This window comes from Canis lupus, chromosome 37 (genome assembly GCF_003254725.2).
Source record: "Canis lupus dingo isolate Sandy chromosome 37, ASM325472v2, whole genome shotgun sequence".
Taxonomy (NCBI): domain Eukaryota; kingdom Metazoa; phylum Chordata; class Mammalia; order Carnivora; family Canidae; genus Canis; species Canis lupus.
In genome coordinates, this window is record NC_064279.1 from 10,324,874 (window position 1) to 10,339,405 (window position 14,532).

Here is a 14,532-nt window from a genome sequence, read left to right on the forward strand (position 1 = left end):
TAAGTCCGATAGTTTCTTGATAAGACTAATTTATTATGTCTTCACAGATATAAATCATCTACTAATTTGTATACCCATCAATCAAGTGCTCAGGGCCAATGTGAGAGTAACCTCACATTTTCTAAAATAGCATCTTATGTTATAATCTAGATTTGTTATGATAAAACTCATTTGAGTAACATGTATTATTTTTTATCTTCATGAAAGTAACACATCGGGGATCCCTGGGTGGCTCAGCGGTTTGGCACCTGCCTTTGGCCCAGGGCATGATCCTGGAGACCCAGGATCAAGTCCCACATCGGGCTCCCTGTATGGAGCCTGCTTCTCCCTCTGCCTGTGTCTCTGCCTCTCTCTATCTGTATCTCTCATGAATAAATAAATAAAATCTTGAAAGAAAGAAAAGAAAGAAAGAAAGAAAGAAAGAAAGAAAGAAAGAGAAGGAAGGAAGGAAGGAAGGAAGGAAGGAAGGAAGGAAGGAAGGAAGGAAGGAAGAAGAAGAAAGAAAGAAAGAAAGAAAGAAAGAAAGAAAGAAAGAAAGAAAGAAAAAAGAAACACATGTCCATTATGGAAAAGTAAGAAAATGTCACAAAGAATAAGATGAATGTTAAAATCAGCTAATCCCACTAACCAGAAATAACCATAAAAAATTTGGTATTTATATATATATACATATATATATACACATACATATATATGTGTATATATATATATACACACACACACACTTGTAATCAACTTTTAATTCATAATTATTTATATGTACAATGTACCTTATATACATACTCATTTTCCAAAATTGAGATATCCCTGACATGAATGCTTAAAAAGATTTGAACAGTATAATTGGGAGTGATTTCATTTTTTTTTTTAAGATTTTATTTATTTACGAGACACACACACACACGGGGGAGGGGGCAGAGACACAGGCAGAGGGAGGAGCAGGCTCCATGCCAGGAGCCTGACACGGGACTGGATCCCAGGTCTCCAGGATCATACCCCGGACCAAAGGCAGATGCTCAACCACTGGGCCACCTGGGCGTCCCTGGGAGTGACTTCATGATGAGAGTATGGGCTTCTTCAAATTCTTGACAAGACTTCAGGGAGAGATTCAAGAGTTTCTCTGTTTTGACCTATAGACAGCAAGAGCAAGAAGATAACCAGCAGCCAGCCTTGAGCGGGGCCTCCCAGGGGAAGCAGAAAGGAGGAAGTCCTGACTCTTGGTTTAACAAAGACACAGAACACAGATTCTTCTGCCACTTCCTGTCACAGGACATGGCAATACTCTGTGATCCATATTGTACCACAAAGCAGGTGCCAGGCATTGTTCTGGGTGCTGGGAACTCAGAAGTGGATGAAACACAGAGAGCAAGCAGGCACTCCCTTTGAGGGGCTCACTTTCTAGAGACCCTAACCTTCCATCTCTCCTGCCTGGGTCCACGCAGCCCCCTCACTGGTTTCCCTCTACCCCAGTGCAGCCACATATTTGTGGTGTGACAAATATGATCATGTCACTCTAGCGTGCACTCAAGGTGACAAGGTGCCCGTTGCTCTTAGGATAAAGATATAACTTTTTAGCTTGCGCCACCGAGCCTATAACCTGTGGAGCCCAGCATGGCCAGCCTCACCCACTTGTGCAGCCATGCGTGATACCCTACCCTGCCCTCTCTCTGAACACTTGCAACCTTCTGCTTCTCGTATCAAGGACAGAGGCCTCCACCAAGCTCTGCCTTCTGCCTGGAACCATCTTCTTCCTTTTCCTAGGCTAATCCCTACTCACCTTTCATATTTGTTTAATTCTTTTATTTGAGAGAGAAAGAGATAGTGACTGAGAGAGCACAAGTGGAGAGGAGAGGGAGAAGCGGGTTCCCCACTGAGCAGGGAGACCAATGTGGGGCTCAATCCCAGGATCCTGGGATCAGGACCTGAGTCAAAGGCAGACACTTAAGCAACTAAGCCACCCAGGTGCCCCAACCTTTCATATTTTTAATCAAATTCAAGAAATTAATTCACTACTTTCCTTTTTGCATATTTTGAGGTACCAGGAGTATACTGGTGAACCAGACTCATGAGAATTGCTCTCAAGTTGTTTACAGTGCAGCAGGGGAGAAAGACAATTAGTGTGAATTATAAGTGCTTAGCTGACTCTGGGTTATGCCTGTACATCAGTAGAACAAAATTTTTCTAACTTAGCCTTAACCTTTTCTTAAAGTCAAAGAGGTCATAGATTTGGCCCCAGCTTTGCTCATTCATCATCCAATCATTCGCTCATTTTTCCATGCGCCAGGCAGTCCTGAGGAACTAAAAAATAGTGAGCCAGTCAGTCACTGCCTGTATGGAGTTTACATTCTGGAGAAACCAGACAGTAAACAAATAAACAAACACACAATATAATTTCAGTAATAAACACTGTGATAAATACTGTGAACAGGCTTAACTGACCTGGTGGCTCAGCTGGTTAATCCTCTGCTTAGTCATGATCCCAGGGTCCTGCTGCTCCCCCCAGTCATACTTGCTCTCTCTAATGAACAAATAAAATATTTTTTAAATGTTTTTTAATTTTTAAAATGTTTTAAAAGAATAGTTAATGCAAAGGTCCTGTGGCAGTTTCATTAGATTGAAAGTAGCATGGGACCAAGCAGCCCTCGAAATGGCCTTACCTTTTAAGTCTGTGATAGTGGTAGAAAAAACTTGTAACTAAAAGGCTACAGTTGTTGTTCTTCCTAGAATAGAGATAGAAGAAATAAAAATGGGTGCCTGGGTGGCTCAGTCAGTTAAACATCCAACTCTTGATTTCAACTCAGATCACAATTTTAGGGTCATGAAATCAAGCCCCACATCAGGCTCTGTGCCGAGTGTGGAACCTGCTTAAGATTCCCTCTCTACCTCTACCTCTACTCCTCCCACACTTGCACTAATTAATTAATCAATTAATTTGTGGCCATACCACTTATCTTCAGATCAGGAGGGTAAAACCTGAATAATCCTTATTCCACCTTCCCTTGCAACAATCCCATATCACAATCCAAGTCTACATCTTGAGTTCTTTAGAAATTATGATTTGTTCACACAGCAGGCCTCCTAAAGTTCTCATAGCCTGGCTCCTCACACAGACCAGTCTCTTTAAAGCATCTTAGAACAAATCTGAGCCTGTATCAGATTTACATTTAATCAAACTACAATATGGTATTTTAATCAAAATTCAGTCAACCCTTGAACAACAGGGGCTTGATCTGTGCAGGTCCACTTATACCCAAATTTACTGCAGTACACACTGTAAATGTGTTTTCTCTTCCTTAAGATTTTCTTTATAATATTTTCTCTTCTCTTACTTTATAATCAGAATATAGTATATAACACATATTTGTTAATCAACTATTTTATCAGTGACATAGTTCATTTCAGTCAACAGTAAGCCATTAGTATTTAAGTTTTGGGGGAGTCAAAATTTTAAGTGGATTTTCAACTTCATGGTGGGGAGTCAGGCCCCCATGTTGTTCAAGAGTCAACTATATGTAATGATTCACAATGGCATATAACACTCTTACTATGCAAAAACCAAACTTTTTTTGAGAAATAGATATTAACACTCTTAGTATTTGGCCTTTGAATTCTGTTGTCAAAACACAATTTGTTTGGACATGTAAGAAGCCGAGAGGTTCAAAGGATCTGTGTGCTAGAACATGAGCATTGGAAAGTCTAAAACCTCCTCTTTTAATAACCTCCTTACAACCATAAGGTAAATAACAGCTTACCTATATCAATTTTTAAACAGAAATGATGGCCAAACCCTCACTACTTTTCATTTGGAATCAAATAAAATAACACATGTAAAAATACTGTGTAAATACAAGTCACTCTATAAATATTAAAGTGAAGTTTCCACCAAATACCCGTAACTATTAATGACTTTCTTCAAAATAGGCCTCTCCCAACGGGCTTGAAAAGAATTTCCACATTAAATCAAGTTGACTTGCTAAAGGCTGGAAAAAAAAATCTTAAGACTAATAAACCTCATTTTCACAGATAATTAGTTTCCAGTTTCAACAAAAAAGCAACAACAACAACAAAAATTCTATTTGAACATTTACTATATCATTCTATTTGATCAATCATTTACTATATCAAAGACTGTTTACATCTGTGGCTATGGTTACCTTGATCAGAGTTGTTGATTGTCTTTATCCATGGGCCCTTTCCTAGGTGGTTAACTCCTGGTCAGTACAGTGTTGCTGGTGGTAGTTTGCTCTGAGCCCAGCAGAGCAGCCTGGCTCAGCCAGACCTGGCCAGAAACGTCATCTCTACATATTCGTTTTTTGGTGATGGGAGAAAGAAAAATGTGTTTTTTGGAAAATGTGTTTTATATAGTCATTTTAAAATTCCACAAGGGAAAAAAAAGGAAATTTATCTTAAAGATATAGAGAAAATACCTAATTAATACTTTCAAGTTAGAACTTTTCCTTAGCAACAATGATTTCATGAAAAAAAAAAATCTTTAGGATTCAGAGACACAAAGAGTTCCACAGCCTTAAAAATTTTTTAAATCCTGCCTTGGAGAATTTGGCAGTAGGACAAATCAAAACCCTCGTTATCACTAGCAGCAAAAAAGTATTTATTGAAGTAACTTCAGAAACGTGGTGTGGAGGGCACCTGGGTGGTTTAGTGGTTGAGTGTCTGCCTTTGGCTCAGGTTGTGATCCCAGGGTCCTGGGATCGAGTCCCACATCAGGCTCCCTGCTCAGTGGGGAGCCTGCTTCTCCCTCTGCCTAGGTCTCTGCCTCTCTCTCTGTCTCTCATGAATAGATAAATAAAGTCTTTTAAAAAGAAAGGAAGGAAGGAAGGAAGGAAGGAAGGAAGGAAGGAAGGAAGGAAGGAAGGAAGGAAGGAAGGAAGGAAGGAAGGAAGGATGGATGGATGCGGGAGCTGCCACCGTGGGAGGCCACATAAAGCCAATGAGCAGATTCAGTTTCCATCTCCTGGAAGCTAAAACCAGACATTCGGCTTAGAAACAAGTATGTAAACAGGTTTCAGTTCACGCCACATTTTGAAAGGGAAGCTTCATGATGCTGACTCATAAGGAATACTTGCAACCACAAGTGGTTGTGTCCTGTGTTAGGCTGAAGCCTGACTTCAGAACAACTCCGTGGGGGACAGTCCTTTACTGCTAGACCAGTGCCCATTTCCAGCGCCCATGCCTGCCCTTCCCTGCTGTTCTGTACAGTTGGCGGAGGTCTACCTGCTGAAGGCTTTCACCTTCCCCGCTGGGCAAACCCTCAGCCAGCCTCCTCCCACCCACTCTCTTCCCTCTGCATCACTAGCACCTTGCAGCCCCCGTCTTTCTTTTTCCCTTCCTGCTTCTTTTCGCATTTCTAGACGCCCAGACTCAGTGAGAGTTGGCAGCATTTAAAGTGCCACCTGTTTAGTTCAGTAAAAGGAGCCCTTCCTGCCAGATGAAGGAGAGACACAGGGACATTTCCTGCGCTCTGAGCAGCCCGGTTTACCTACACGACTGTCAGCAGGTTTGCCCCCAAACTCTAGTTCTCAACCGCATATCCTGTGCACCTCCTTGCATTGCTCGGAGCAGAGGGAGATGTACGACTGCATTCTCTTTCTTTATGGTGTTGGAACCTACCCCAGTAACGTGTAGAAACACGCATTCTGCATCCTGTTCTGCTGAAAGCTAAGCCACAGCTACGTGGCAAAGGAGACCTTAAAAGCAGCACAGGCCCACCTCGGCCCCCTGAGCTCCCAGAGCTCCGGAGCACGGACACAATCTGCACGACTCAGGAGATGACTCGGAGTGGAGGCTCCCATGGTGCCTTCCTCAGAATGCTGTCTGCCACTCTGTCCCGTGAGATGCGCAGACACACAAACACGTACACGCGTGCAGGTGCACGCACACTCAGCCAGGCACACGCTCTCTCATTCTTCATCACATTCTTTCCCTCCCTGCCTCTCACGCTGTCTTGGAAGAGCCTTTTCTGGCACTCTCACAGGCTCGAAACTGGTTCCATGCTGAACATGCCTGTCCTAGGGTGCAGGGACTGAATCTGTTCCCTGCAATGCTTGGTGACACTTCACTCAGTGGCCTTTCTTACCACTGAAGGGGGATTATCTGACACTGTTACTGAGTGTATATTTTTGTATCTAAGAGCTCTCCTACCTGGTCTCTGGAAGGCAACCCCTTTAGTTGAGAGAAGCAGGGGGAAGAAGAAAGGTAGGGATAGCATCTAAAAAGGAACAGGACGAAGCCGGAGGCATTCCTCAGATGAAGAGAGGGGAGCAAGCAATGCAGAATACGAAACAGAAAAAAAAGTAGCCTTTAATTGGCAATGGAGCAGAGTTACAATGTACTATTTTAGCTTAGTGGTCAAGACACAGACCCTGGAGTCAGAAGGATGGGGGGTTAGAATCCTAGCTCTACCTTTGGTGATTTATGTCACTTCTCTGATCATTGGGTTTCCTTATCTATAAAATGAGGGGAGAGGTATGTGGAAAGAATAATTCTAATTATTGTATGGTGCTGTTGTAAGGATTAAGATAACTCATGAAAAACATTTCGCAGTTGTCACACGTAGTAAGTGGTCGATATACACCGATAATGAGGATGATGGTGGTGATGATAATAAAGATGATAGAGTCAAACGTCCACAAACCACCTTCAGACTTAATGGTTTGTCAGATGGATTCACAAAACTCAGAAAAGCAGGTATACTTATGGTTATGGTTTATTACAGTGAAAAGAGACAGGTGAACATGAGCAAAGGAACATAGGGCAGGGTCCAGGACAGACCAGGCACAAGCTTCCAGTTGTCCTCTCCCAGTGGAGTCACATAGATAATGCCTAATTCTCCCAGCAATGGTGTTTGAGAAAATCTACAAGGTATTGCCAACCAGGAAAGCTTACCTGAGCCTTGGTATCCAGGGTTTTTATTAGAGATCAGTTAAGTAGGCATAAGCTGTCTGCATCTGACCTTAGCTACTCAGTGTCCAGACCTTCCAGAAATCAAATGATACCACGTGGCTCAGGCCCCAGGTAAACAAAGACATCTTATCTTATGGGATTTCAGAGGCTTTGGTGTTACCTCCCAGGAGCTGGTCTGGGGCTAAAACTTTCTTTGAAGTGTGCAAGGTTTGGACAACTCAGGCCTGCTGACTGAATCCTTTACTGCACAATGATGATGATTAAGAATCCTGCATTCATGGCCACTACCTGTTGTCACTAGACCTTGAAACTGGTGAGATTGGACCAGATACATCTCGAAGCTGCGAGTTAATGAAAAGCAGAATTGGTCTTGACAGTCATAGTGAATATTGTCTTAATTATTGAGAACCAATAGGGAGGAATAGAATGGACAAGGAAAGGAATGATGGCACCAAGCAAAGAAGATAAAGGGAAGATCACCAAAAGCCAATGAAGAGCACCTCAAATCCCAGAGATGGGGCCTTTGAGACCAAAAAAAAAAAAAGGTTATATCCTCACTCTAAGAGCTGGGTGGGAAGTTGGTAAGATTTAAGAAGGCCGGGAATGACTATTAATCTGTGTTCCAAGGCAGAGGGGCACCCTGGGAGCCCAGGTCTGGTGAAGAGAATTGGAAGCAGGTTCTGGAAAAGACTAAAAATTCCATTCCCTTTAGCAAAGGAGCTGACCTGAAACCACCTCAGACTAGACTGAGGCACTTTGTTCCGGTCTGGCCCAGCCCAGGTGCAACTGGCTGATTCTAAATAAGATTGCGAACAACTCCTGGAGCCCCAGTTAAGTAGAGAATACGGAAAGGCCCCCCATTTACATTTCAATACAGATTAAGAGCAAACAGAACAGGATTTGTAAAGATAACAGGTTAGAAATTGGGTTATTTTGTTTGCTTTGGTTCCTTGTCTTCTTTTTGTATTTCTGTGAAAAAAAAAAATATATGAGAAAAGTTTTGGAGGATCTTTAGAACTTTCCATTATTTATGGAAAGTTTGTTTTTGTTTTTAACACTTTTGTAACTAAAAGTCAAGTCTTCAAGCAAAAACAGGACAACAGCAGAGGGAGGGAATATCTGCTTTCTACCAGACCAAAGGGAGAGAATTCCCAGCAAAGGACTCAGGAATTGAGGAGCACAAGGGAGATGGATAAACAATTCAAATTCTTAGGGCATGTATTCCAGGATAATAGAATGAGCCTGGGGCTAATTAGCAAGGACACTGCTCCACACAAATTATTTGGCTAAAGGTGTAAAGGGGCTGTTCTTAGATCACTGCAGAGGAGACCAAGTCTGTAGGCTCCAAAGCAAACAACTCTCAGCCTAACCACTCTCCCCTTCCTACTATCACAACATTTTCATAATATCGATCATTCTCAGGGGTGCCTGGGTGGTGCAGTTGGTTAAGCATCTGCCTTGGGCTCAGGTCATGATCTCAGGGTCCTGGGATTGAATCCCACTTCAATTCCTGTTCAGCAGGGAGTCTGTTTCTCCCTCTGCCTCTCTCCCCCACCTCTGCTTTTGCATTCTCTCTCTCTCTCTCAAATAAGATATATCATTCTCTTTGGAATTCACATCTGGGAAGCAAAAAAGATAGCTACCTAATCAAAGTGCCCTCTTAAGCAACATTTAAGTGTAGCAGAGATCACAACACTGAATCACTGTCTCTTCAGAGTTGTCATGAGAGGAATAGTACTGTCCCATTCCTCAGGAAAATCCTGCCTCCTCTGCCAGAAAATTTTTCAAAACCTACAGACTCGATATAGTTTTTCTGATGAGACGCTGTAATGGCATTATGACATTATTTAATTTGCTTTCTTTCTTAGATCCCAAGAGATGACCTGAGGACATTTAAACCTTGGTCTATCCCTATAGCATAACATTGCTGTCATTTCTTAAAAGGTAAGATCATTAAGCTGTAAGAAAATTACTCAGGAAAAAAAAAATCAGCCAGTCCAGTAGCTTTCAAATTGTGTTCTGGGATCCCTGGGTGGCACAGCAGTTTAGCGCCTGCCTTTGGCCCTGGAGACTCGGGATCGAATCCCACGTCGGGCTCCCGGTGCATGGAGCCTGCTTCTCCCTCTGCCTGTGCCTCTGCCTCTCCCTCTCACTGTGTGCCTATCATTAATAAGTAAAATAAAATAAAAAAAAATAAAAATAAATTGTGTTCTAAGGAAATTTAGGATTGTACAAATGTATAAATCTAGTTTCATTTTTCTCAAGATTATTTATTTATTTATTCGAGAGAGTGAGCTAGAGAGAAAGAGAGAGAGAGAGAGAAGGAATGGGGGGAGAGGAAGAAGCAGGTTCCCTGTGGAGCAGAACACCCACTGCGGGGCTCCATCTCAGAATCCTGGGATCATGACCTGAGTCAAAGTCAGACACTTAACCATCTGAGCCACCCAGAAGCCCCTCCAGTTTCATTTTTAAATATTATCCAACATTTTAATTTTTTAACACTAAACATGCATGGGTTTGGATGCTGACAAGGAAAGTCAGGGTATTTATCTCAGAAAAACATAGCAGTTTTTCTTTTCATTTTCTTCTCTTTTCTTTTTTAAAGATTTTATTTTTAAGTAATCTCTATACCCAACATGGGACTCAAACTCACAACCCTGAGATCAAGAGTCACATACTCCATCAACTGAGCCAGCCAGGTGCCCCAGACTGTCTCTTTAACTAAAATAAAATTTAAAATGAGAAAGCTTGAATTAAGATATTTTAAAGATCCTATTTCTGATTTATTTGAGAACCACTTATATCTTGAGTGTAAAATACCAAATTAAAAATCTATTGTTCCCACATTTATAATTAATTATGCTATTTAAAAGCGATGTCTAGTTGTATTTGTTGGGTTTGACTGCTACAGTTTTGTAGTACAGCGTAATACAAAACATAGAGCATTCAAGGTTTTGGAGAAGGGCCACCAAAACTGCCTGGGAAATATATGCTGACAAAAAGAAACATATTTTCACTGTTAGAAAATTAAACTGGTTTTCTGCACACTTACTAGGCAACATTAAAAAAAATGAAAGCAGAAGAGAACTACATCATAAATTCAGAGAAAAAATTTTTTTCATCAAACTCTAATTTTCCAATTAAACGTCTAGAACAACCTATGCATATTAACAGATATATGTTTCATTTCATTGTGCTTTGTCACATTGAGTTAGGACCCATGGGGCTAGGCAGGGAAAGATAAGGGAAAGGCCCAGAGTCAGGCTCCCATAGATCCCAAGGAAACAGAGCTAAGGCAACAAAAACAGACAAGGAAGTAAATCTGCCAGCCCCCTGGCTCCAAATGTTAGGGAGACTCACCTAACTCACCAAATCTTCCTTTGACAGCTACAAAGTAATCACAGAGACTCACCAGACCCAAAAACAACCATATGTCATTCACTCAAGACAGCACAAGAAATCTCAAGGCCATAAACTCCCTGATTAGGTTCTCAGTAAAAGACCAACCCTACAAGCCCTCAGTGGCAACCCTGCCGGGACCCCTGTCACTTCTGAGACTTTCTCTGTATCTTTGCTTAAAAACTTCTAACTGCTTTACTCACTCTCCTGTGTCCACGAGATTCATCCTTCAAGTCCCAGAGAGAACCTAGCTCTCCTGCTTCGATGTAAGAACTCACATTGATAGTTTTGCTAAATCAGATTACATAATCGATGAGGTTTGTTTTTCCTTTCACAATAACAACAAAAATCAAAATAGTCAGCATTTAAAATTGTTTTTTAAATTATTATAAAATGGTAATTAAAAAACATACACCCAATTATAGAGGGCAGACCACCTAGCTCTTTAATTATTCTCTCTCCTTCCAAGTATTAAAATTAAATGTGTATATGATGACAAATTCACTCTAATGCCGTAAACTGCACAGCATTGTGCCTGACACTAGTACTCAATAAAGGAAAGCTACACACACACACACACACACACACACACTCGGATAAGTTAAATGCCAAACTTTAACAAATTGGAGACCACCAGTGAATGAACTGAGTTGTCGTGTTTTTGTACAAACTTCAAAATAAAGACCATCCTCAGAGTGTAAGAGAAATTTAAAAAACAAAAATCAAAACCAAACCAAAAAAACTCTTTTGCTACTTTACTGCTTATAGCTATTTCTGTGTTGGAAGGATTTCCATGCTGTGCAATTTTTAAAAATTCAGATATAAATTGCATTCTGAGTCTTTAACTGTCATCCCTTACCTACACTTGCAGAGAGTTCTGCTTTCTTCAAAGTAGCATCGTTGTTCTCCTATATTTGCTTTATAAGGAAGTGTCAAACATCAACCTTATTAAATTTATACCAGAACAAAATCATATATGTGTGTGTTCCCATAACATTTTAAACCTCTGCTAAAAATGTGTGGAAATTTCTGAGCTCATCCAGCTTCTCATTTATTTTATAAATGAAGATATGGAGGCCAAGGAAGAATAACTACCTAATTGTACATATTTAGGACCCTGGGTGGCTCAGTCCGTTAAATATCTACCTTCAGCTCAGATCATGATCTTGGGGTCCTGGGATCAAGTCCTACCTTGGGTTCCCTGCTCAGTGGGGAACTGGCTTCTCCCTCTCCCTCTGCCCTACCCACTGCTTGTGATGTCACGTACTGGATCTCTCAAATAAATAAATAAAATCTTAAAAAACAATAAAAGTAAAATAAATGTATTTATTCATATCCATAAAGCTTACCAATCCAATTTTTCAACTATTGTTTTCCTTACATGCAAAAGTTATTGTTAAATATGAAATATTAAAATTAAATATTAAATATTATTCTCTTTTCTTTTTTCCAGGTTTCCAGTTTTTCACAAGTGAAAAGATGATTTGTTAATCCAAACCAATATTCTTATACTGTTGTGTTGTGACACAAATTTTAGAAACATTATTCAAGTCTGATTAGGTTAAAGATGAATCATTATTTACAAATTATTTACTTAGACTTTCTAGGCTAGAGGCCACCAGACAAACACTGCAATATCCACAGTAGCCAAGTTTAAGTTTGATTTGTTTCTGAAGATATCACGTAAATATTGCTCTAAAAGCAAATTTTTTCTTTCTGTGTCCATCCAATCTAACTCGACTAGTACTGCAAGTTACAATTCTCAAATGAAAGACACTTCTCAGCGAATAAATGGTGATTACTTTTCTCATGGGTGTGTTTGATTCAGTGGCCACAGGTAGGGACACCACAAGAGTTCTGCAAGGTTTGGTTTTGTTCCTCCTGTAGATTAGCTATGGGTCTGTGCATGTGCATTTGACAGCAAAGGAGGAGTGGTATTTTACTCATGTAGATCAGCTATTCAACTGGTTAACATTCTTTTGGAATTTGGAGATAAAAGGCAATGTAAAAACATTTTCAATGTATTGTCATAAAACCCTTTAATGTTTTTATCTGTAAAAAATATCCAATCTAGTATCAGTTTCAGAAATACTTCACTGCTCAGTTTCCCAATATTGAAGAGGTACCACAGAGCAAAATAATTCTAAATTGTAATCATCCCAATGTTATAGTTTAAAACCTGTGGGATCTGGGGCGCCTGGGTGGCTCAGTCAGTTAAGCAGCTGCCTTCAGCTCAGGCCATTAACTCTGGGTCCCCCCAGACTCCAGCATCTGGCTCCCTGCTCAGCAGGGAGTCTGCTTCTCCCTCTCCCCCGCCCCTCCCTCTGCTCATGCTCTCTCTCTCACTCCGCACTCTCTCTCTCTTTCAAATAAATAAAAACCTTTTTTTAAAAATAAATAAAAATAAAAAATAATAAAACCTGTGGGATCCACCATATTTTTTTTTAAGATTTATTTATTTACTTATTCAGAGAGAGCAAAAGAGAGGCAGAGACACAGGCAGAGAGAGAAGCAGGCTCCATGCAGGGAGCCCAACGTGGGACTCGATCCTGGGTCTCCAGGATCACACCCCGGGCCGCAGGCAGTGCTAAGCCACTGCACCACCAGGGCTGCCCTCCACCATATTGCATCAATCTGAGTTTTGGAGGCCTTCAGAGGAGAAACCAGAATATGAATTGGGCCTTATTTGACCAGGAAGTCAGGATATAAACTGACACTCTGTCAGCCAGATTCTGCATGATAAAGTCATCCAGCCACTGTCCACAGACTCCAGAAATGAAGGAGGGAGGTGGGGCTGACCAGAGAGCCCTGGGTGACTGTGAGAGGAGGCAGAGGTTCAGCTGGCAGTGCCACCTGGCAGAGGCTGTAGGTCACTGGAGGCAGTGAGCGCATCGGGCTGAAGGGACTGGGGTACAGCTGTCCACAGGCCTGTCCACTGACTTTGGAGACTCCACTAGGCCATAGGCGCAAAGAGAAAGGAGAACAGAAGGGTCACAGGCAGGACAAAACATTATGCAAGACTTCTGCGCACGTGAACAGAAATGCTGGGGAACTTCGTGGGAGTAGCCAGGGCAAAATAAGTTGAAAGTAACTTAAAAAAAAAGTTTTGGCTCTCGAAAATGAGATCCTTAACTGTGTCATCCAACGTGAATATAAGAAACTTGTTTTGGGGCGTCTGGGTGGCTCAGTCGGTTAAGCATCTGCCTTCAGCTCAGGTCATGATCTCAGGGTCCTGGGATCAAGTGGGAAGCCTACTTCTCCCTCTCCCTGCTCCCTGCTTGAGTGCTCACAGGCTCTCTCTCTCTCTAATAAATAAATCTTTTTCAAAAAATAAGCAGAAATAGCTGGAGACAGAAAATAAAGGCATTCTCTCAGTCTCCCTACACAACCTTGAATGAATTGATACTAAGATATCACTGAGCACAAAACAAGAATGTTCTTTCCTTGGCATCGCCACCACAGCAGGACATTCCCACACTCCCTTCAGATTTCGATGATATCACCAGCTGTCTAACTGGTCTTCCTCCAAACCATTCTGCCCATAGCTGCCTGGATAATCTTTCTCAACATCTATAACCACCTACCCTCACTAGGTAAAAGAGTAGCATTCAACAGGACAGTTTCTTCTTCCCCAAAGGGCTGTCCTATCATTTGTAGGTAGTCAGTTGTTTTCATCTGCTCGACGTCTTTTCTTTTGGGAAGTTTCCTGCCTTCCTGTGTTTCCTGTTTCTTCATGTGTTTCAGGAGGGCTTCTGGGAAAGGACAGGATAAGCTGGGTCAGAGTCTCTCCTGAGAGTGAGAGACTCTTGAGTAAGTTACGTGAGGTTCAAAGGCCATAGGAGCAGAATGCCTGGAAGGCCCAGCTGTGGAAAGCAAGTCCACAAGCTCTGCTACCAGGTCCTCAGAGGGGCCTCTGGCCCCATGCGTCTCAAGACTTGCTTCCATCAGCTAACCAATTTCTCCCCAGTTGTATTAGTTTCCTAGAGCTGCCAAAACAAATTCCCACACACTGGATGGCTTAAATATTTATTCTCTCAGAGTTCTGGAGGCTAGAAGTCCAAAATCACGCTGTTAGCTGGGCCATGCCAGGGAGGAACACTTCCTTGCCTCTTCTGTTGACTCCTAGCATTCTGTGGCATTTCTTGGCTTATTGCTACATCACTCCACACAGCCTCTAGCATCACATGGCCTTCTTCCCTGTATGTCTGGATC

General features: G+C 41.7%; 1 protein-coding gene and 1 long non-coding RNA gene across 2 annotated transcripts in view; one reads left to right on the forward strand and one right to left on the reverse strand.

Annotated features, from left to right (window-relative positions):
• LOC112656802 (aldehyde oxidase 2-like) overlaps nt 1–12,126 on the forward strand; it is a 57,597-nt gene extending 45,471 nt beyond the window's left edge. The window contains exons 28-29 of the mRNA XM_049106448.1: nt 8,790–8,865; nt 11,774–12,126. Coding sequence (XP_048962405.1) covers nt 8,790–8,843 — 54 coding nt within the window. The 3' untranslated portion in view covers nt 8,844–8,865; nt 11,774–12,126. The remainder of the gene's footprint in view (nt 1–8,789; nt 8,866–11,773) is intronic.
• Nucleotides 750–5,811, reverse strand: LOC112656507 (uncharacterized). The gene is made up of 4 exons (XR_007408823.1): nt 4,155–5,811; nt 2,658–2,720; nt 2,440–2,518; nt 750–1,130 (listed from the first exon to the last, which is right to left on the reverse strand). It is a non-coding gene; the product is annotated as an uncharacterized LOC112656507 (long non-coding RNA).
• Nucleotides 12,127–14,532: the final 2,406 nt, after the last annotated feature.